The sequence below is a fragment of the Pinus tabuliformis genome, chromosome 3_1, assembly GCF_031772625.1.
Source record: "Pinus tabuliformis cultivar Carrire ecotype Pingquan chromosome 3_1, CPIR1, whole genome shotgun sequence".
NCBI lineage: Eukaryota > Viridiplantae > Streptophyta > Pinopsida > Pinales > Pinaceae > Pinus > Pinus tabuliformis.
The window spans coordinates 425,356,279-425,377,975 of record NC_142301.1 but is presented as its reverse complement, the minus strand read 5'-3'; the positions used below and the strand labels follow the sequence as shown (position 1 = coordinate 425,377,975).

The 21,697-nt window shown below is 37.3% G+C and overlaps 1 protein-coding gene across 1 annotated transcript; it reads right to left on the bottom strand.

Moving 5' to 3' along the window:
- Positions 1-10,058: 10,058 nt before the first annotated feature.
- On the bottom strand, positions 10,059-11,613 carry LOC149187547 (F-box/kelch-repeat protein At1g80440-like). Its single transcript, XM_089411389.1, has one exon. It carries the CDS (start codon positions 11,460-11,462, stop codon positions 10,416-10,418), a length of 1,047 nt encoding a protein of 348 aa, XP_089267515.1. The 5' UTR covers positions 11,463-11,613; the 3' UTR covers positions 10,059-10,415.
- Positions 11,614-21,697: the final 10,084 nt, after the last annotated feature.

The window sequence follows — 21,697 nt, the reverse complement described above, 5'->3', positions numbered from 1 at the left end:
CTAGTTCTGATGCTTTCTCTCCTGATGCCCCTGCTGCTAGTATAGGTTCTGTTGTTGCTGGCAAGGATGTTGCAAGTCGAGCTGTAGGTGCCAAAGATGGTGCTAGTGTGGATAGCACTATTGTGGAGACTGTAGGGATAGCATTTGTTGAAGAAGTGACCACATCTACTTATTTTAATTGGATTAAAGCATCCAATTCCTTTTTAGTCTCTTTTAGTTAATCATTCAGCTTTAAGACTAAGTCCATGAGTTCTTCATGCCCCTACTAGGCTTCCAGGACTTCCAATGTTTGTGGATGTTGCAACTGAGGTATTTTTAGGTGTTTCTTCAATGTAGTTATATCATTGTTCTTCTTTTTAATAAGTTGTTCCGTGGCTTTTATATCCTTAGGATCTTGTACCAATTCAATTACTAAGTCCTCTAATGACTTGATCTTGGTATCTTTGGCCTATGAGGAGGCCTTCTCTAACTGAAATTGTGCTAAAATGTTGTTTAGAGAGTTTTGTAGTTGGTGAGCAGGTATGACTTTACCTGTTAGGTTGGAGTATATCATTTCTCCAGCCTATTTTTGCAATTCATTCTGGTCTATGGGATGAATATCCCTTTCCAACACTTCGAAGTCTACTTTTTTGAAATCAAAGACTGTCTTTGGCTACTGATCTGTAGGTTTGATGAATGACATCTGTAGCTTCCCCTCTTTAATGTCAAAGTTTTACATTATCCTTGTTTGATTGGTATGAGTGAGCTTTAGATATTGAGCATAAGTTTTGGCCTTAAGCCTTTCATTTGTTGCTTTGATTTCTTTGTATCTTTCCTTGATGTCCTGGTCCTTGTCAGCAAACCTGCTGAACGAAGAGACTTCCACACTAAGCTTCCTTTCCAAAATCTGAGTTTGTGACATTGAAGGATCTTGCATGCCTTCAGATGGAGTGGGAGGCATGCTTTTGTTTCCTTCTGTGTTTGTGACCTCAGTTGAGCCCTCTGTATCCTCCTGTTCAAAGATAGGATTCATTTTTCGCCTTTTTGCATGGTGTGTTTCTGGCTGAGCATATGAGGTTTCTCTTGCTGATGTAGTGGCCTCCTCCCTACTTCTATTTAGGTTCTTCTCCTCATTTTGAGGAGTCTACATAACTGGAGGGGTACCCATGGTTGTCTCTAGTTGGTCTGATTGCTCTGATACCTGCTGTTATAGACATATTTGGGCACTACAACCCCAAACTCATATGTCCATAAACTAAGGGCTCCTTAAGTACCTAAAAGTGTTTTTCCACACCCTAAAAGATCATGGTCAACTAATTACATCATTTCCTAGAAGTTCCACCTCAAAAACTACTCAACTGGCCAAAACTGGACCATATAGACTACTCCATGGGCAAGGTGCGATGCATACTGACTGCCTAACTGGCCAGGTGTGATGCATACTCAAATGGCCTTCTGTGAGGTGTGATGAGCAAGAATAGACAAATGGCAGAGACAGTTTGCAAGGTGGATGATCATGGAATCTTCCAAAAACTACTCTTGTGACACATGCCTCTCTGAATTCACCCAGGGATGAGTAAGAGATCATGAAATCTCCAAGTGGAACCAAGAACTATCAGTGGAATGACACTAATAAAAAACCTAGAGCTGACTCACACCCTTATAAGACATCTATAAATGGATCCCTCATCTGAGAGATCTGGAGGCTAGAATTTTGTATTTTGTAAGGAAGTGATGTTGGTTTGTTGGTGAGAAGAGACATTGCATTGTTGGGTAATTTGCTTGTTCATGAGGTGAAGAGGGCTTCTACAACTGGGAGGATGATGTTGGATCAGATAGCTGGGTTGTAATCCTCTCTTACATTATTATTAATAAATTTATTTGAGTTTTCCTCCATATGATCTCGTATGTGTGAATCTTATTGTTTATAAGTGCAATTGTATGGTCAATGTGTTTCTGATTCCGCATTGTTTATGATGTTTTAGATAGAGATTCTTTGATAGTTTATTGTTACTTTGACTCTACAGGTACTCTTTGAAGTGAGACAAGTAGGAGAGGAGTGGCAAATTCTATCAAGGAAAGGAGAAATCAAGCTAGGATCAAAGCAGAAGATCCAGGTTGGTCCTCTTTTCTTCTCTTCCATCTTTCACACTTAAAGGAACTCTTGAAAAGCTTTCATTCTTTGTTTCTAAGATAGCTACCTGTCTTAGTGGGACTAGTAGTTCGAATCGACACTAGTTTTCCCTGAAACACCTGCAGGAAAGAACCCTCATCAAGTTGTCTTTCTAGATCAATGAGAGTATTCTTTATGTCTACCCTGGCACTATCTTGGTCCACTAGGGTACCTTCCACCCATTCTGTTTGGTTGGCATAAGCTTCTATTTCAGATATGGGATGTTGAATGAAAGGTCCTAGCTTGACCTTTTGTCTCTTCTTGGTAATGAATTCCAAAAGGTCATATATCCAAACAAAACTCCTTCAGAACTTCATTCTCTAGAGAATTAGGTCTGCCCTTTTGCCTGCCTCTCTGGAATTGCATATGAAATTGGCCTTCTTCTTGGCATTGACAAATTTTACTTCATCTGCATTGATGATTTTTCTATAGTGTTCTAATGAAAACAACCTCATTGGGAGGTATCTTGGTAGCTTGTATGGTACGAGCGTGCAACTGGAGATTCTAATTTTTGTATGGTTCTGATAAAGGTACCAGTCACCCACTTTGGTCTGCTTGGGGGAGGGTTTCCAGTCAACATTGCCATGACTGGGTGTACAAATAAATCAACGAAATCAGAATAAGAACATGGAGACTGAGATTGGTGGACCAATGGGCTCCAAAAATTGATTGACCTGGGCTGACCCTTGGTGTCTAGCTTCTGAGGGGTGAATGGGAACTTATCAGGTTGATAATACAAGAACATATGATATAAGACTGAGGAATACTTGAAAACTCTTTCATTGCTCATTCTAAGAAATTGTTCATGCATCCTTTCAGCTATAAATTGGGCATAGTCATAAATGACAGCAAGAGGTTGTCCTGGAGTGTAGATGGACATGAAGGCAAGGATTAACTCATCAATGTATTCACTAGTGGTGTACCCCAAAACACAAGATATCATGGCTACAATGTTCTGGCCCCATGGAGAAAAAATAGTAGCTACATATGGAGGGGAATCCTTAGGGATGTGTTTTTCTTCTCGGATGAAGGTTTAGAAAAATTGGGCCAATTTTGTAGGACTAAGCTTGGGATACTGGTCCAACAGTTCTCCAATTGAGAGGGGAGTTAGGTTTGGCCCTGGTTGGAGCTGCAACATTTCATTAATGGGCTCAGCATTGATGGTGAAAATTATGGTTTGGTTTTGGGACTTGACTGCTCTCTAAGTAGGGATGTAATTGGCATGATAGTAGTGGATAATCTCTGGGAAGATGTGGACTTGGGAGAAGTGGTATTTGGGAAAATTTGACTCCCAAAGGCCAATCTCATCAGCATGGTTGAGGCACCTGTCCCTACTTTGGTAATGTACTTTGAGTAGGGACTCCATAGTAGTGGTATCTTTTATTTGGAAATTTTTATTAGCTAAAGGAAGGTGGTCCAGGTCCAAATGGAGGGTGGTAATGGGTCTCACGTCCGTAGAGATGGGGGAAACCATACTCAATTCTTGTGGATTTGAGTGTGGGGGGTAATTCAGAGTTTTTAGGGCAATGGCGGTCTTTGCATATGGTTATGGCTTAGAGTGTAAAATCAAAGTAAATTTGATATTTTTTCCTTAATTAACAGTGTTATGAGGGTGAATTTACTTGGAATTTGACAATGGAGTTGGTTTTCCACGGTTAAATACCTGGAATTGGGCGAAATTGACTGTAAATGGTGGTTGATGGAGACTGCAGAGGTTTGTATGATTCTGGTATGGACTGATGAATGAGTTGGGTTGTCTGTAGCGTTTGTGGAGCAATGGCAGAGGCCTATGAGCAAATTTGTTGTTTGTAGGGGTCGTAACGGCTTTCTGAATTCTCAAATGGAAAATGCGCGAAAAGAGTGAAAAGAGGGGTAATTGGGCTTATATAGGAAAATCGTTGATTTTGGTAGGTTCATTATTTGATGAACAATGGAATTTTTTTTTTGTTATACGGGAAGGTGGTTTAATGGGAGCATCGCACCGCTTTTGAGAGGGAAGTGATTTTCGGGAGAGGTCGCCTCGATTCCATTCATCGTTTGACACATAGCAATGGGGGTCAAGAGGAAAACCACCTTATCAGGCAGATAAAGGGCGAACATCAAGCTGGGTCGATATGGACTTGGGCTGTTGGAAGTGGGGAATTGACGATCAACGATGGTCGGGAGATGGAGTCGCATGGTGATTTAAACAAGAAGCTTTTGGGGGGGCCATGGGTTTAATCACCGGCGGTATATGATTAAATTAGAGCTTAGTCTCATTCGCAGGTGCTTTAATATGGGATTAAGGACCGTGGACAGGGTTTTAATATATTTTTTGGGATATGGGGTAGTTATATAGTTTATAAATAAACTGAGGGGTGGGATTATTAACATAAAGGAATTAAAAATATACGGGCTAATGGGTTTTCGTGAATTTTATATAATAAAGTTAATATGAGGTGAAATGAGCGAAAGGGGCATTCTACTTAGGTATATGAATATTATGTGCTTTTCATACACTTAGTACTTAGGATAAATTCATTTGATGGGTTTTTTGCATAAAATATGTTTATCATGTTGTTTTCTTTGGAAAAAAGAATTTAACCTTAGGAAAAGGGGTTCTATGAAGATAATGTATGAATTTGCAAGGGAATTTAACACCTTTCCTTCTTAAGTCATCAAGCCGAAGGTCCGGTCCTACCAGAAGTCAGAAAAATGCCCTGAGCCTCTTTGACTTAAAAAACTATAGGTATTAATGTTTTTATTATGAAAGGGAAATTAGTTAGTGTTATAGGGGTTAAAATGAATGATGGGGATGTTAACTAAATCATATTGTGAACCATTGCCTTTTTCTTTGTTTACCACTTATGCACATTTGAAAATTTCATTTAAGATAATGACATAAATGCCTTTTATGTAATCATATGATATTTCTGCAACTTTTCTACTACTTACCCATCTACTTACCCTACCATTTTTTCTTCACTTTATTTGGGTGCATTTAGGCTAGCAAACCCTTATCAATATTTTTCCTTTCTTTACATAGAAAACTATCTAAATCTAACCATATATCATCGAAAGGCTCAGATTAAGTTGATGGGCTCATTTTTATTTTTATTTTTCCACTGGAAAAATCGTAATTTTATTCATTTAAGAGTAAAATTACATGTTGTAGATGCTGTATAGCATTGCTGTAATAAACTTGTCCTGCTAATCAGGAGCTAATAATCGATCAAATTGTCAACCTAGGCTTTCCTACTCTTCTTTTTTTCCACTTTCCGCCAACCCTCATTGTTAGGCGGAGCTGTTACAATAATCATTTTTGTTTCATTTGTGGCAGCCATGATGTCCTTTTCAGAATCTGTGCTTGTTGGTGAACATGCTCGTTTGCTGCCTCCTATTTCCTGCCTGGGGTTCTCATATTGTTGCTGAGGGTTACCTGTATTTGTGTCTATTGTTCCTTCAATCAGATTTTCCTTGTTCTGTAGGTAGCGTGGGTAGCTTTCTTTGCTGATCTCTGGGTTGTTCCTTTCTTCTTCATCTTCTTGTAGATCGCTGGTGGTTTCTGCATTCTTTTCCTCTGCTATATCCTCTTCTATATCCTCCGCCCATGTGGCTGAAAATTGCCATCCTTTCGGCTTTGGTGGTTGTCTCCTTTTCCTCTCTTTTTTGTTTTGTGGGCATGCATTCTGTAGATGACCAGTTTGTCTACATATGCGGCAGCGGAAGGCGGTGTTTTCATAATCCAATGGTTGTGCCCATTGTTTTCCATTATGTATTAGGAGAATGTGATCTGGTAGGCCTTGACTGAGGTCTACCTCCACGCATATCCTGGCAAAAGTGTAGATATCCTTGGATAGGCGCTCATGATCTGCTTTTAAAAAAGATCCCAGGGTATTGCCTATTCCTTCCAGTACCTTGTAGTGCCAAAAATGTATAGGAAGGTTGAACAGTTTTACCCAAACTGGCATTTTGGTAACCACCATGCTGTTTGGATCGAATTCCGGGAACCAAGCTTTCAAGAATAGGCCAGCGTTTCCCCAAAACCATGGACCCTCGTTCAATGCATATTCTTTGTCCTTTATGGTGTCAAATTTGACAATAAAGAATCCTTTTGAACAGAGGTGGATATCACAGTTTTCTGTCCATATGGAGTATATCCATTGGCGAAGGGCTTCCGGCTTGGGCCAAAATCCATTGAACCTGCATATCACTGCTTTAGTTGAGTAATCAGATTGTATTTCATTTACCTCTGGTAAGGAGATTGTTAATGTAGGGTTTTGTGTTGTCTGCTCAACAATGTATGCCCCTGGTGCTGTAGCTTGTTGTTCTGGTTTCTTTTGTGGTTCCATCTTCCCTTTGACTGCATCTTTGAAAGAAGCAGGTCCTTTTGAACTTGTGCCGGGGCAGCCTCCGCGCAATCTTGTGCTGAGACAGATCGTAGAGTCCTTTGCTATGCCGTATTCCATTAGTTTCAACCCCTCCTGAATTACCTTCCCTGCATAGAGAAGGAGCTGTTTGCCTGGTGGGATTCCAGTCTTTTCATGTATCCTCTGTTTGAGGATTTCTGTTGCCTCCCATATCCCTATTTCAATGCATATTGTATTCCCTCCCATAGATCTAATAAAGAGAGGGCTTTTTTTTATCTTCAATCTTCTTTGCCGATGAGTGTATTTCCAGATCTGACCTGCATAGGGGTAGATCTGTTCCACAGGGGTCTAGATCTGATAGCCTATGACCCGATCTGTGCCCAAGTACTGTAGTTCGCAGAGGATCAGTCTGCCGGATCAATTTCCTGTAGACGCAGGCTCTGCTTCCTATCCAGTGCGTAAATGGGGATTGATTATCAGTGCGCGGTTCTAAATTTTGGATCTCGAGGCTCGATCTCAGCTCCATGCCACGGATCAAGTAAGATAATGCCCGATCTGGGCTCAATGGCACTTGCTCAAGTAGGCTTTTAACGAGATCTGCAGCCTGTAGATACAGATACGGGTTCTGATGAGCAATATTTTTAAGATTTCTTTTTCTTACCTCCAGGGTTTTGTCGCCGTGGGCTTCTAGTCCTCGGATCTGTATCAGTATACCACTGCATATCAAAACACAGTGATTGAAGGCCCTCCGCTCTGATTCCGGACGCGTTTCGCAGCCATTTGCGGTGCTGCATTTGCTGGGTGCCAGATCTATTCGTTGCTCAGGTCTCAATCTGCGTCGGAAGCCCTCTTTCACCTGTGGAGCGATAGACAAGTACAGATCCGTCGCCAATCTCGTCGATCTCGCAGCCTCCGGATCGAAACTCGCTACGCCTGCTTTCGCCATCGCCCCGGCTTCAGATCCCTAAAGATGTCCTCTCCTTAGTGCAATCAAGATGTATGTTATTAGAATTCAATTTTAAAAATAAATAAAATCATGGGCTCATTTTATTCACTCTACCTATCTAATGATTTGCCAAGATTACACTGTTTGGTGAGATTTTATTCATTAACTATAAACATAAAATTCAAAGCATGGTATAATCAAGATTAAATAGTTTGATTATTACAAATTTTTGCATGAGTGAGAAGCTGCACACAATCATTATTATGCATAAAAGTAAATAGCAGTGACATTTTGACTTGCACACTTTCATGGAGCAATTTCTCCAGCTTGTTAGACTGCGGCAAATTTTTGATTTTTTTTTTCTCTAGATTCCAGCCACTTTTCACTTTAGGTGTAAAACTTCAAAATTTTAGGTGTCCTAGATGTTTTTGATGGCGCTAAATCCATTTCCACCATCAAAAACATGATTCAAACACGGTCTCTACAAGATTTTTTGAAATTTTTTTACCTTGATTCTGGGCACTTTTGATCGTTCGGACAATTCCTCTGCCATTAGACGACACCTAAAATTTTTTGTAGAAGAAGTATTTGAATCACGTTTTTTGATGGTGGAAATGGATTCAGCACCATCAAAAACATTTAAAACACCTAAAATTATGGATTTGAACAACTTTTATTTAAATTTACAAAATCCTCAATAAATTTTTTCAAAATATAACCAGAATTTCTATAACTTTCAAAACAAAATAACATAATTGTTAGACTAGGAAAAACGAATCATATGACCCCGTCGTAGCACGCATAGTCTCGACGAGGGCCACTCCCTGGATCTCTCCGTGTCATTTACAGCCTGTTGTCCAATGGCATTTGATATCCTATTTGTCTCGACTCTCGAAGACGATAAACTCGACCTGTCAAATATGTCATACCATTATCTGGGTACATTGTGTTATCTACACACTCTCGCAGATATTTCGCAGACACAATGGGCCCTGCGTTGGATCATACTTATCTTTACAAACAGCCACTTCCCATCACCGACATGCCTCGGTCTACACCTGGGGGTGCACGCTATCACTTCATTAATCTCTCCGGCGTTGGAGTTTTTTTAACCAGGATTCTGTAAAAAACAATTGGTCAAATGGTGATATTTTTATTTTAAATGAAAATTTGAGTTTCATTTGAGATTATATATACGGATCTTGAACCTTAAAAAATTCCCTAAATACTAAAATTGTGAAAAATTAACATTACGGACAATTCTAATCAATCTTCACTCAAATTTTAAACCAATTAAACCAAAAATTAACATCACAGACTTATAATTCTAATCAATCTTCTCTCAAATTTTAAACCAATTAAACCAAAAATTAACATCACAGACTTATAATTCTAACCAATCTTCTCTCAAATTTTAAACCAATTAAACCAGAAAGGCATCCAAAAAAGTATATCAGATATACTATGGCTTTTTCTCCCCGCGTCACATCTGAGAAGCGGCGTGGTATACTTTAATAAAGCTTCCAACCATAACGGCCCCTTAATTGTCTGTTTGTGTTCTGATTCTATTCACTTCCGTTTGCCTTTTGAGGAGGTTCGCAGGGTTTCAGTTCTCTACATTTCCTTTGGATTTTTTAATAATTGATGGGCGATAAATACAACTTTACTGACACTGACACTATACTACAAATTTATCGACATTATTAGAAGATTTATCTCAACCTTATCTGGATAAGCATTAAAAAGAAATCCAATAAACTTACACCCACACATATCCCAAAAATGGGATCCACGGTAGTCGATAGGTAATTCCAAGAAAGTGTTTTTTAATCTAATCTAAAATTAATATTAAATACATGTTTCATTTATTTTTATCATTAAGAAATGTGTGACCTATCTTAATGGAATGGAAGAGTTCAATTTTATTCATAATTATCCACAAATGGAGGAGTTCAATTTTATTCATAATTATCAACGAAAACCAGTATAAAGCGCTAATATTATTGGACAACTAAAATTTTTATTGCTCAATTCAGGATTAATTTTTATCAACTCTGTTGTGAAACAGTTTACTGGAAAAGATCAAAAGAAGTGTGAGAAGAAAAAATATGTATTTTGTGTTCTTCTGGAAAGATGGAAACAAAAAGTATTTCATTTTAGAATATGAGGCCTTCAAAAACAACAGAGAAAATTCTGCTAATATTTTGGCACCTAACCCTTAGCATAATCAATTCAACTAGGGATTCTTTACTTTAACCTTATAGACATTAAAATAATTTCTTTTTCTTCTTCTTAATCCATGATAATTATATCTGACTACTCTCAATATAACAAGTGCAGGGACTTTAGGCAAATTTCCCTGAATCACTAGAATTCTGCCTTTTTCTTAAAAGTTTGAGTGTTTGAAACCTGCTTTTGATGGTGGAAATGGATTCAATGCCATCAATCCAAAATCTTGAAACCTAATAAATATAAACCAGATTTCCCAAAATTATACCTTAATAACTATAACTCAAATTTCCCAAAATTTCTATCAAATTTTAACAAAATCTTGCGAAAATTTCTATTATTTTTTAAACAATTTGAAAACGTTAGACTATGCCCTACTCCCTTCCAACCAAATTGGGATAAGATAAATATAATAAATACAAAATACATTTCAGATATATTTTTCATAAACTAAGTCGGTTGATGGAATGGGAACATCCCTGGAGGAGCCTGCAATTGCAAGATAATTATTTACACTATGTACTTCAACAAATCCTATTTATTCCTTTGCCCCCGTGAAGCAAATCCTATTTATTCCTTTGCCCCCGTGAAGCAGTATACTATTTATTCCTTTGCCCCCGTGAAGCAGTATACTGCTTGTGGTACTCACAATCTATCTACAGAGAAACCTTCAGTTTTTCACATAATATCCCTGTGGACTCTGATATCTTCAAAAACAGGTACAGCAATCGGAATCTGCTCACATCTCTACAGTTATTGCAGATTGAACAAATCCCAGAAAATCATGTGGCCTCTCGATGGCAATCCACTTTCCAGAGTTGTCCAGCATGTAGCTCAACTGAACACCCCCACTGAAAGCAGAACCGCACACAAAAATCTTACCCTGCCACACTGTAGCACAGGTAGCAACATTCATACTTTCAGGAAGCGAAGCCACCGCATCCCAGACGTTCTCCTTACTATTATAGGACAGTACTCGTTGGTTATGGAAGAAATACAAGTTCCCAGAAGTAACCACGCAGGACCTTGGGCATCCCTCAATACTCCACATATTTTCCACTCTGCTCCATATGGCTGTACTAGGATCGAATACTTCTGCACTCCTCTCGAATCGACCCTGCAACTCTGTGGCGTACCCGCTAATTACAGTGAATTTTCCATCCATAAACACGCCCTGGCATTCGTCTCGCTCTTGGCTCATTGGAGGAAGAATTTCCCACTTGTCCTTTTCAACGTTGTAAGCCTCTGCAACCCGCAGAGCATTTTTATTCTCGTCATGTCCCCCAGCAACATAGATAATCCCATCCGGAGAAACAGAGCAAGCAAAGAAGGATCGAACCCTGGGCATATCGGTTCCTCGGTGCCATGTACCGGTCGTGAAGTCATAGATGAAGACAGATTTCATTGCCTCCCAGTGGGAAGGATGCCATCCCCCAATTATAACCAGTTTCAGATCCACCCAAACGCAGTGACAAAACAGGGGAATCCCATCAGCAAATTGGGGAATTGAAGGGAGCCTATCCCAGGTGCCCTGCATCGGGTCATACAGAGTTAGCCCATAAGCAGGCGCGCTCTGCCAATTATCCTCAGAGGACTTCCTTTGAGGAATGGTCTGAATCAAACATATCAACTGTTCGCTAATCCCATAATTTTTTCTGTCCTCATAGAACCGGGGGCTACTCAGCATAGCTTCCCAGCTTCTGCACACAGCTTTGAGCTGACCATGTGACTTGTAAGATACTCTGAGCAAGCACTCTCGACCGATTTCGTGTGGAATAATCTCCATTAATACACTACAGAATATTTCCAGTTCGTCGAGACTAAACAGGAAATAGTCGAAATTGAGAGAGATATATGAGGGGAATGGCTTACGGAGAAAGTATTAATAACGATAAACAAGTATGGGTGACTATACGATCTGTGGTCATTTTCAATTGGACTATGTCTTGCTCTGGATGCTCAATGGATGAGCGAATGTTTGAGAGTAGTATTTATAACAAACACATGGAATTCAACCAAAGGCCATAACAGCCACATGGCGTAAGATCCGAGAAAGTGGAACCAGTTATTACGGGGTAGAGGGTGACCTTTATGAAATGATTGGCTTTTCTGGGAATCTTCTGTGGTATCTTTTAAATGCTTTATTTTCATTAGATTTTTTTTTAATTATGGAAATTTTGGTAATATTTTTATATTTTTGTAAATCTAGGTTACATTTCTCAAATTTTAAAGTTTTTCGTGTTCTGAAGTTTTTGATGAAACTGAATTTATTTTTACTATCAATAACATCAGACACCACTGGTACAAAAAAAAATTGAAACTTTTGTACCCAGATTCCAACCGTTTTTAACTATCAAAAAAATTCCTCCATTTCAATAAACACTTCTCTTTGAAATAATAAAACTTTATGTAAAAAACTTATTAACTCAATATATGATAAAACATATATATAACACATTGAAATTGAAAGTTGAGCTGGCATCAGACGTGAATAATGGTTAGAAGTCTTTATAAATGCTTCTATGAATTGCATAAATTCCATCACTATTATCGATATGTTGTATTCTTTAATTTTTTATATCTCATATATATAATTAAATAAATAAAAAAGAATGATTTAATATATTATAAAATTTAAATTTAATATATGAGAAATTTTAGAGTGGTTTATATTGTTAATTTTTCGGGTTTATAATTTTTTGGGTTTATAATATTAATTATAAAGTAATATTATTGGGTTTATTATTATTCTCTTGAGTTTATAGTATTAAATTTTAAAATATATAATAATATATCGGCTTTTATACTTTTTGGGTTTTTAAATATTAATATTAGGTTTGATATATAATCTTAGGGTTTATAATATTAATTCTAGGGTTTAATATTATTCTTTGGTTTCATAATATTACTAGAGTTTATAATCCCTAGTAATATAATAAAATATTGGTGAAGTCATTATATCTTTGAAATTACAAGGTCTTCTATTAGTGCAACCTAAAATGTATTAACATTAATGAACAATCATTTTTGTTTTAGACTGTAGGTTTTAATGTTTTTTAGTGAGACTATATAATTATTTTCCAAATGGTTAAGGCCCTAGAAAGTCGAAATAGATGGGGGGTGTTAATCATCCCAAAACTCTATATGAAGCAACCAAGTCATTGTACACATAGGATTCCTAAAATGAAAATTTAAATTCCAAAAAGGGAGTGCATATTCCTAGGATCAACAACATGAGTGCATTCCTAGTGCCAAAAACACGTGTGTTCCTATTGTTAGGAACGTGCATGTGTTCCTATAACTAGTGATTTTAACACATGGGAAATAGTTGAGGTGGGTTTGGGGAGGTGGAGAGGATGACAAAGGGAAGGATAAAGGGACCAAGGGAGAAAAAGAGAGAGAGGGGGCTGTGGAAGAATGAGTTGGTGGGAAATGGTTGAGGGGGCTTTCATGGGGGTGGGAAGGGTGAGAGAGGGAGGGATAGAGGGGCCAAGGGAGATAAAGAGAGAGAGGGGGGAAGGGTGGGGAAGAATGAGTTAGTAGAAAATAGCTGAAGTGGGGTTGGGGGTTGGGAGGGTAAGAGAGGGAGGGATAGAGGGGCCAAGGGAGGGAGAGAGAGAGCGAGGGGTGGGGAAGAATGAGTTGGTGAGTGAGGGGAGAGAATGAATAAAATTCAAAAAATGAGATAGATAAGAAAAGAGGGAGGGAGATATTAGTGGTGGACATTGGGAGGAAGTGAGAGACAAAGTTGAGAGGGTTATCATGAAGAAGGGATTGAGAGAGAGAGAGAGAGAAAAGAGAGTGTGTGTATGTGTGAGTGAGTGAGAATGTCGAGTGGGGGAGGGGGAGCGAAGAGAGAGAGAGAGAGGGAGAGAGAGGAAGAGTGAGAAATAGAGAGATGACACAGGGGGAAGAGAATTAGAGAGAGGAGGGAAAGAGAGTGAGAGAGGGAGAGATAGAGACAGAGCTAGAGAAAAGAGAGGGGGGATTGTTATGAAGCATGGAATGAGTAAGGGAGGGAGGGATAGAGAAATAGAGAAAGTGGGGCGGGGGTGGGGTGAGAGGAGAGAGAGAGGATGAAGAGTGGGAAGAAGAGGAGTGAGAGATGGGTATATATATATATATATATATATATATATATATATATATATATATATATAGAGAGAGAGAGAGAGAGAGAGAGAGAGAGAGAGAGAGGGGGGGGGGGAGAGAGAGAAAGCGAGAAGGAGACAAGGGAGATAGAGGGAGAGAGAGTGAATAAGAGTGTCATAGGTAGAGAGAGAGGTGTTGAAGACTGCAACAAATTCCAGTCTTCATAATTGTAATTTGACTCTTGTCATGATGTAATTCTTATGTTTCAATCAAAAGAAGAAAGAAAATGATGTATAGAAAAAAAAGGAAAAATTATTTACAAAACATGGTTTTCATTCTCAAGTTATTTGTCACTAGGTCAAGCATCCATTGAATTCTCCTAGGGTTTTTCATGAGTCAAGGGTCCTTATCATATTGTAAAATACCCTTTCAAGCACTTCTATCAAGAAAAGGAAAATTATTTTTGAATTTAGAAGTGTCTATAAGGCTCCCAAGACCAAGTCAGCCAGCAAAGGAGAATTTGACCTAGAGACGGTTGTTCAAGCCTCTTGGATGGCTACAAAAATAAGGCACCTCGACCTATTTGACACACACACAGGTTTACATCTCTTGGATTCGATTTGAAGTTGGAAGAAGGGTGTGAAGGCCTTGAAAATAAAAGTGAAGGATAGTGAAGCAAGGAAGAAGCCTCACAAAATTTTGAAAGTATAAAATCTACCCTTTTCTAGTCACACACGTGAGTACCCTATGGGATTTTAGGGTTACCTCAGATACAAAGTTGCATAAGGCATTGTAGGCTTCTTTGGCAAGCTCGAAAAGCTATAAAAATCCTAATCATGAAGAGATATTATTTCGCTATGCTTGGAGATTGGTTGGTTAACTTGGTGGGAGGCTTGGTCTAGGTTTTTGGTCTCAGAATTCTCCTTTGAAATTTATTCTATAAGAAGAGAAGTTCTTTCTCGGTTTTCCTCTTGGAGACATTTTTCCTTAGCTTGGAGAATATATCTTGTGTTCATTTCTATATGGTTGTGATCTTCATTGTTTTGGAATTTATTTGATGATAAGAATATAAGCATAATAAAGAAGAAGAATAACATAATATCATAAATAAATATCATGAATGGAAAAGATGAATTAAATGATGCCCTAATCTAATTTTCCAACATGGTATTAGAGCTAAGGTTAAGAGTCTTGGCAAGTGGAAGATCACTAGAAGGGTTTTTGCATTACTTCGAAAAGCTAAAAAGAATGGACTGTGTAAATTAGTCTTGATGACCGAGTCATATAAGAAGTAAATATAAGAAAGAAAAAGTTATTTTTTGAGCATCCAACAAGAGAACATCTCTTAAATAAAGACTTTGCATATCTCAGGTATCTAATAAGATTAATTTGAAGGAAGGATGTGTTGTTAGGCCCCTATACTACTAGTGTAACCCCTTATTGTTATCAGTACAACCCCCTTATTATATTGTTGTACCCATGTATTCCCCATATTGTTACTGTTGTGCCCCATAGAAGCCCACTATTGTTATTATTGTGCCCTTACATTATTATTGTTATATTGGCTCTGATTACATTATGACCCTTTAGACTCCTATATATAGAAAGGAGGTCTTGTCATTTGTATCATACAAAAATTGTTCATTTGTGTAATGTAAAGGAGGTTGCCCCCTCGAAGAGGCTTATTTCTAAGGCGTTCATCTATCTTTTCTATCTTTTTGTGAGCTGGTTTCATAACATTTGGTATCAGAGCTTTGGATTCTAGGGTTTTGCTGCTCCAAACAAGTCATCGTGGAATTTGCGCTATAACTTTTTTTGTGATGTTTCAGATGCTAAAAAAAACCCATTTGGGTTGAAATCGTTCTAAACCTTGGGTCTGAATTTCAGAGCTTTTTGCACTATATTTGCGGAGATATGATCTGAGGAATTTTTCCTTTTTGCAGAATCCCGAATTATATTCCAAACAGGTGACCTAGGGAAAATCGTCATAACTTTTGTTTTGAGCATCAGATTGAAATTTCGTAAGAAGGTACAGAAAGTGGATGGACTGTAGCTTCTTGTGTATATTTTTCAAATCCTAAGGTCAAAACAATGACACGTGGCACTTCATAAAAGTTCACTCTTCTTAAAAGGTATATAATTAGGTCATCTTGGGAGATTGTGCATAACTATTTCTTGGAGAATCTAAATTCGATCAAACTTGTGGCATTGGAAAGAGGACGCAGAGGGATACTATAGGTCGCAATTTCAGAAATTAAAGATCCAAAAGTATAGAGTTAAAGTCCTTGCAAGATCGAGCTCCTAAAATCAAGAAAAAGCGAGATGAGGAAGTTTGATGGCAAGGATCCGGTAAACTAGATACTACAGATGGAGAAATATTTTGATCTACATGGTGTACCACTGTTACAAAAGGTATGTATTGCATCTTCATATTTAGAACACGATAAATTTCTATGGTATAAAGGGCTTTTTTCTCATAAAAAACTTGTTACGTGGTCAATTTTCACGGAGGAAATTATAGCACATTGTGAGAATACAAAGAATAGCACATTCTTTAGAGCAACACCACAACAATTGGAAGAAAAAAGAGAAAAAGGGCTTTGTTACAAGTGTGATAACAAATGCACTAAAGGTCATAAGTGTGTTGAGAAGAAATTATTTTACATAGAGTATGAAGAGAAGAAAGAAAAGAATCAAGAAACATCAAAAGAAGAGGATATACGCCAGGACCCAACCCCAAAGACAGAAGAAATGAATCCGACCATATCTTGTAAAGCATTGGAAAGAATTACCACTCCTCAAACTCTCAAGATAGAAGGACATATCAAGAAGAAAAAGGTTCGAGAAGTGAAATATCACATCAAGAAAGAAGAAATGAATCCAACCATATCTTGTAATGCATTGGCCGGAATTACCACTCCTCAAACTATCCAGATAGAGGGACATATCAAGAAAAAAAATGTTGAAGAAGTGAAAGATCACATCGAGCATCAAGAAATGAATCCGACCATATCTTGTAAAGAATTGGAAGAAATTACCACTCAAACTCTCAGGATAGAAGGACATATCAAGAAGAAAAAGGTTCAAGCAGTGAAAGATCACATTGAGCATCAACAACAAGTTCTCCAACTTTTAAAGGATAACACCATTTTGGTGCAAAATCGAATGAAACAACAGGTAGATCAAAATCATAGTGAAAAATGTTTTGATGTAGGTGATTGGGTATTTTTACTACTACATCTCAAGCAAGCTATTTATGAGAAGGAAATGTTGGCAATACTACATGCACTTAAGAAATGGCGACCTTACTGAATGGGAAGACACTTCAAGGTAAAAATGGATCATGATAGTCTTAAATACTTTTTAGAACAACTATTATCTTTAGAAGAACAAAAAAATGGGTCACAAATATGTTGGGTTATGACTTTGACATCATCTATAGAAAAGGGAAGAAAAATTTTGTTGTAGATGCACTCTCAAGAAAGGATGAGGATGTGGAAGCATTGTTTTGTGCTATTTCTATTATCCAACCAGATTTGATAAATGAAGCAAGGGATGAATGGAAGAAGGAAGAAGAAGTATGGACACTAATTTAAAAGTTGTAGAAGATCCCAATTAAAACAATATTTCTAGAACTTGAAGAGGAAGGGAAAATCATATTGGAACCTGGAGCAGTCACAGAAACAAGAACCCGGCAGCTATGAAGTCGATCAATTTCAGAGTATCTCATCGTGTGGAAGAACTTACTCGCTGAAGATTCCACATGGGAGGACAAGAATTTTATACAGAAGCATCAAGAACTAATCAAGCGTTGAGGACAACACTTTTTGAAGGAGAGGGGCATGTTAGGCCCCATATACTACTAGTGTAACCCCTTATTGTTATTAGTACAACCCACTTATTATATTGTTGTACCCATGTAGTCCCCATATTGTTACTATTGTGCCCTGTAGAAGCCAACTATTGTTATTATTGTGACCTTACATTATTATTGTTATGTCGGCTCTGATTATATTATGACTCCTTAGACTCCTATATATAGAAAGGACATCTTGTCATTTGTATCATCCAAGAATTGTTCATTCGTATAATGTAAAGGATGTTTCCCCCTCAAAGAGGCTTATTTCTAAGGCGTTCATCTATCTTTTCTATCTTTTTGTGAGTTGGTTTCATAACACGTGTTTTTTTTTGGTTTGGGTATGTTTTTGGGATAGGTAAAAGAGGAAGAGAAACCAAGTTTTGTGAAGCCTTTAGCTATAATGTATGTCAAATTCCTATGCCTCTATTCTGAAGTTAAAAAATGGTCTCTTAGGGCTGAGCTATTAGCCCATACTTGTCTTTGTTCGATAAGGTGATCTCAGAGCCAAAATTTTTTTCGGTGATCTTGTGTAAGATCCAAGTCACAACAAGGTTGGTTGTAGGGCTACCACACCTAGAAAATTTGTGGATTAGTACGCTGAGTTCAGTCATGGAATGGACAATGTAATGTGTGAAGGAAAGTAGGTTACCTTAAAAGAGAAAAAAAAATGAATAAAGGAATTTTAAGCTTGTTATTAAAATTTTTACAGTGACAACAAACATCCCTACCTAGAGGGCTGAGGTTTTAGAATAATAGCACAAGTCTGAATCTATTGTTGAAGGCACAAAAGTTGTTGTACATTGGATAAAACAACAATCCCTGTGTGTTTCGTGACATGGACTAACCACCTCTAGTGGATCCTTATCTCTCATGATGTGATCGTTGACTAACACTTGCTGGTTTTGGTCTAACGACGATCGTGATTCCTATCAATTGGTATTAGAGCCAAGTTCCTTTAGTAGGAGTCTAAGAACTAGAAGGAGGTCCTAAGTAAGTAAAATGGCCAGTCAAGGAGAATGCTCAACAAATAAGGCCCCTCTATTTACATGTACAAACTATGACTTCTGGAAAGTAAGAATGAAGGCACATTTAATGTCTATAGGAATAGAAGGTTGGTCTGCTGTGCTTATGGAGTATGAAGAACCAAATGATGCTACTAGTGACAAAGATACCAAACTGAACTTGCAAAAGCTATGAATGCACTTCTGAGTGGTATCTGTGAGTTTGAATTTATCAAAGTAATGCATTGTGAGACAGTTAGAGATATTAGGGATAAAGTAGAAAATATTCATGAAGGAGATAAAAAGGTGAAGATGGCCAAATTACAAGTGTATAGAACTCAGTTTTAAATGTTAAAAATGAATGAAGATGAAGACATAGATAAATTATTTTTAAGAGTTGATGAAGTTGTGAATATCATGCTAGGTCTAGGTGAAGCAGACAACAAAAGTGTAATAGTTCAGAAAATTTCGAGGTCATTACCTTCTAAATTCAATCCTAAGGTTTCAGTGATAGAAGAAACATCAAACTTTGATACCTTTAATAGAGATCAACTACGTGGCTCTTTGACAGCATATGAGATGAGAATTCCAAAGGGAAATGAAACTAGTAGAGAGGCATCTTTCAAGGCAGAAAAGCCCATAGAAGAAAAGGAGAGGTCATGCTCAGGGTCTGATGAAGAAGAATCAAAATTCGTCTGAAGGTTGAAGAAAGGCATAGGTAAGTATAAAGGAAAAAATTAATTTAAGTGTTTTAACTGTGGAAGAGTGGGACACTATGCATCAAAATGACCTTTTAAGAAAGAGGGAAAACAATTTAAAGGGAAAGAGAAGAAAAAATCTAACAAAATGCAAAAAGAGAGACAATTCAAAAAGAAAAATTTCTATGCTCAAGAAGATAGCAGCGGATCTAAAAGCTCTAATTAATCATCTAGTGAAGATGGAACAAGTGAATTTATACTAATGGCCTTGGAAGAACTTGAAAATGATTTTCAGGGATATGAAGATGAACAGGAAGGTGAGGTAGATCTTGAGGGGGAATTAATTAGTGCCCTGGATGAAATAGAAAGGCTTAAACTAAAGAATAGAAATAAAAAAGAGATCATTAATATATGTAACAGAAGAATCAAATTTAGAAGACATTATCAAATTGAAAATTGAACGTGAAGAAGAAAAGAAGGTGGAAGACATTTTGCTGCAACAGATAAGAGAAAAAATAGGAGTGTGAAAAAATAGAGGAAGAGGTGGTATGTCTAAAGAAAAAACTAGAGAAACTTCAGATTGAACTAAACATAAATATTCAACAGATAAAAGGATCTAAAAAGATGGATGTGATATTGAATTATCAGAGGTCTCCACTCATAGAGAGAGGGTTAGGATATGAAGGAGAATCCAGTAAATCTAAGGCAAAGGATAAAAGGACAATCACCTTTGTAAATGCTGCTAGAAGAGAGGATGACAACTCACATCAATATAAGAATAAAAATTTGAACAACATTTCAACATCAAGAGAAAAAATGCAAAGGGGAATTGTGGGTATAGTACAGAAAGCAAAAGAAGTGGACAATCAATGCACAATCTATGAGAGACCTCATTTCTTCAGAAGAGAGGGTTATCAAATGTCAAGTTGGTTAGATTCGCAAACAACATCCACTACCAGGTACATATATTTGTTTTATGGATATTGTTATTGTTGTACATAAATTGTAGACATAAAGCCATAAATTATAGAGCTTATGTCAGAAGAATTGATGTTGTAAATTTTAATATGAGAAAGAATGGATTCACGAATGTTAAAACAAATACGAATCTAAACAAAAATGCATTTGCTCCACTCCTTGACATCACATAATGTTTCTATTATCACAATTTTGGGCACAAGGCATATGAATGTAAGATTAAATACAATAGATTAACATATCAAAATATGTATAAAACAATTGGATGCATGCAATGGAGAAAGAAGGTAGAAGAAAAGAAACCTGGCAAGTGTGAATTAGTTCTGTACGCTCAAGATCAAAGTAATAAATGGTATGTGGACAGTGGCTGCTCTAGACATATGACATGAGATAAAGGCAAGTTTGTTTCCTTGAATGAAAATAAAACTGGAAATGTGACATTCGGTAATGATGAAGTAGGTGGAATTAAAGGAAAGGGTACAGTATGTCTAAACAACAGAAGAGGAAAGGCTTAAGATGTACTATTTGTAGACAGTTTGAAACATAACTTGTTGAGTGTAAGACAGATGTGTGACAAAGGATGTGATGTTCTTTTTAGAGCTCAAGACCATGAAATCAGGTTAACATCTACAGGGAAGATTCTAGCCAAAGGAGTTCGAACTAAGAATAATGTATATATCTTGAAAGAAGAGAATGAGTAATGTTACATCAGTAAACAAGATGAATCCTGGCTATGGCACAAGGGATTGCAGTATTTCAACTTTGATCGCATCATAAAACTCAACAAGGAGAAAGTAGTTAGAGATCTAACAATAATAAAAAGGCCTCAAAACACTATCTGCAAGTCATGTCAAATGGGCAAACAAACACAAACATCATGCAAAGCAAAAGATAAACTATCAAGTAGTTTCCATTGCAACTAGTTCATATGGATTTATGTGGGCCTTCCAGAATAGAAGCATAAGGAGGAGAAAAATATTTATGTTGGTAGTAGATGACTATTCAAGATTAACATGGGTGGCATTTTTCAGATATAAGTCAGAAGCATTTGAGAATTTAGAACATTTAAGGAATCTGCAGAAAATCAAATAGGGTGCAAGATAGAGTGCATAAGGTCAGACAGAGGAGGTGAATTTACATCAGATGAGTTTGTAGACCTATGTAAGGAATTTGGGATAAAACAACAATATACTATTGTAGACACACAACAACAAAATGGAGTTGTAGAGAGACAAAACGGGTTTGTTCAGCAAATAACCAGAGCCATGATGCAAGAAAGAAACATTTCTCAGACCTATTGGGCAGAAGCAGTGCATACAACAGTACATATTCTCAATATGGAACATCCTAGAACAAATTCTGATAAGACACCTATTGTAGCGGCTACAACCAC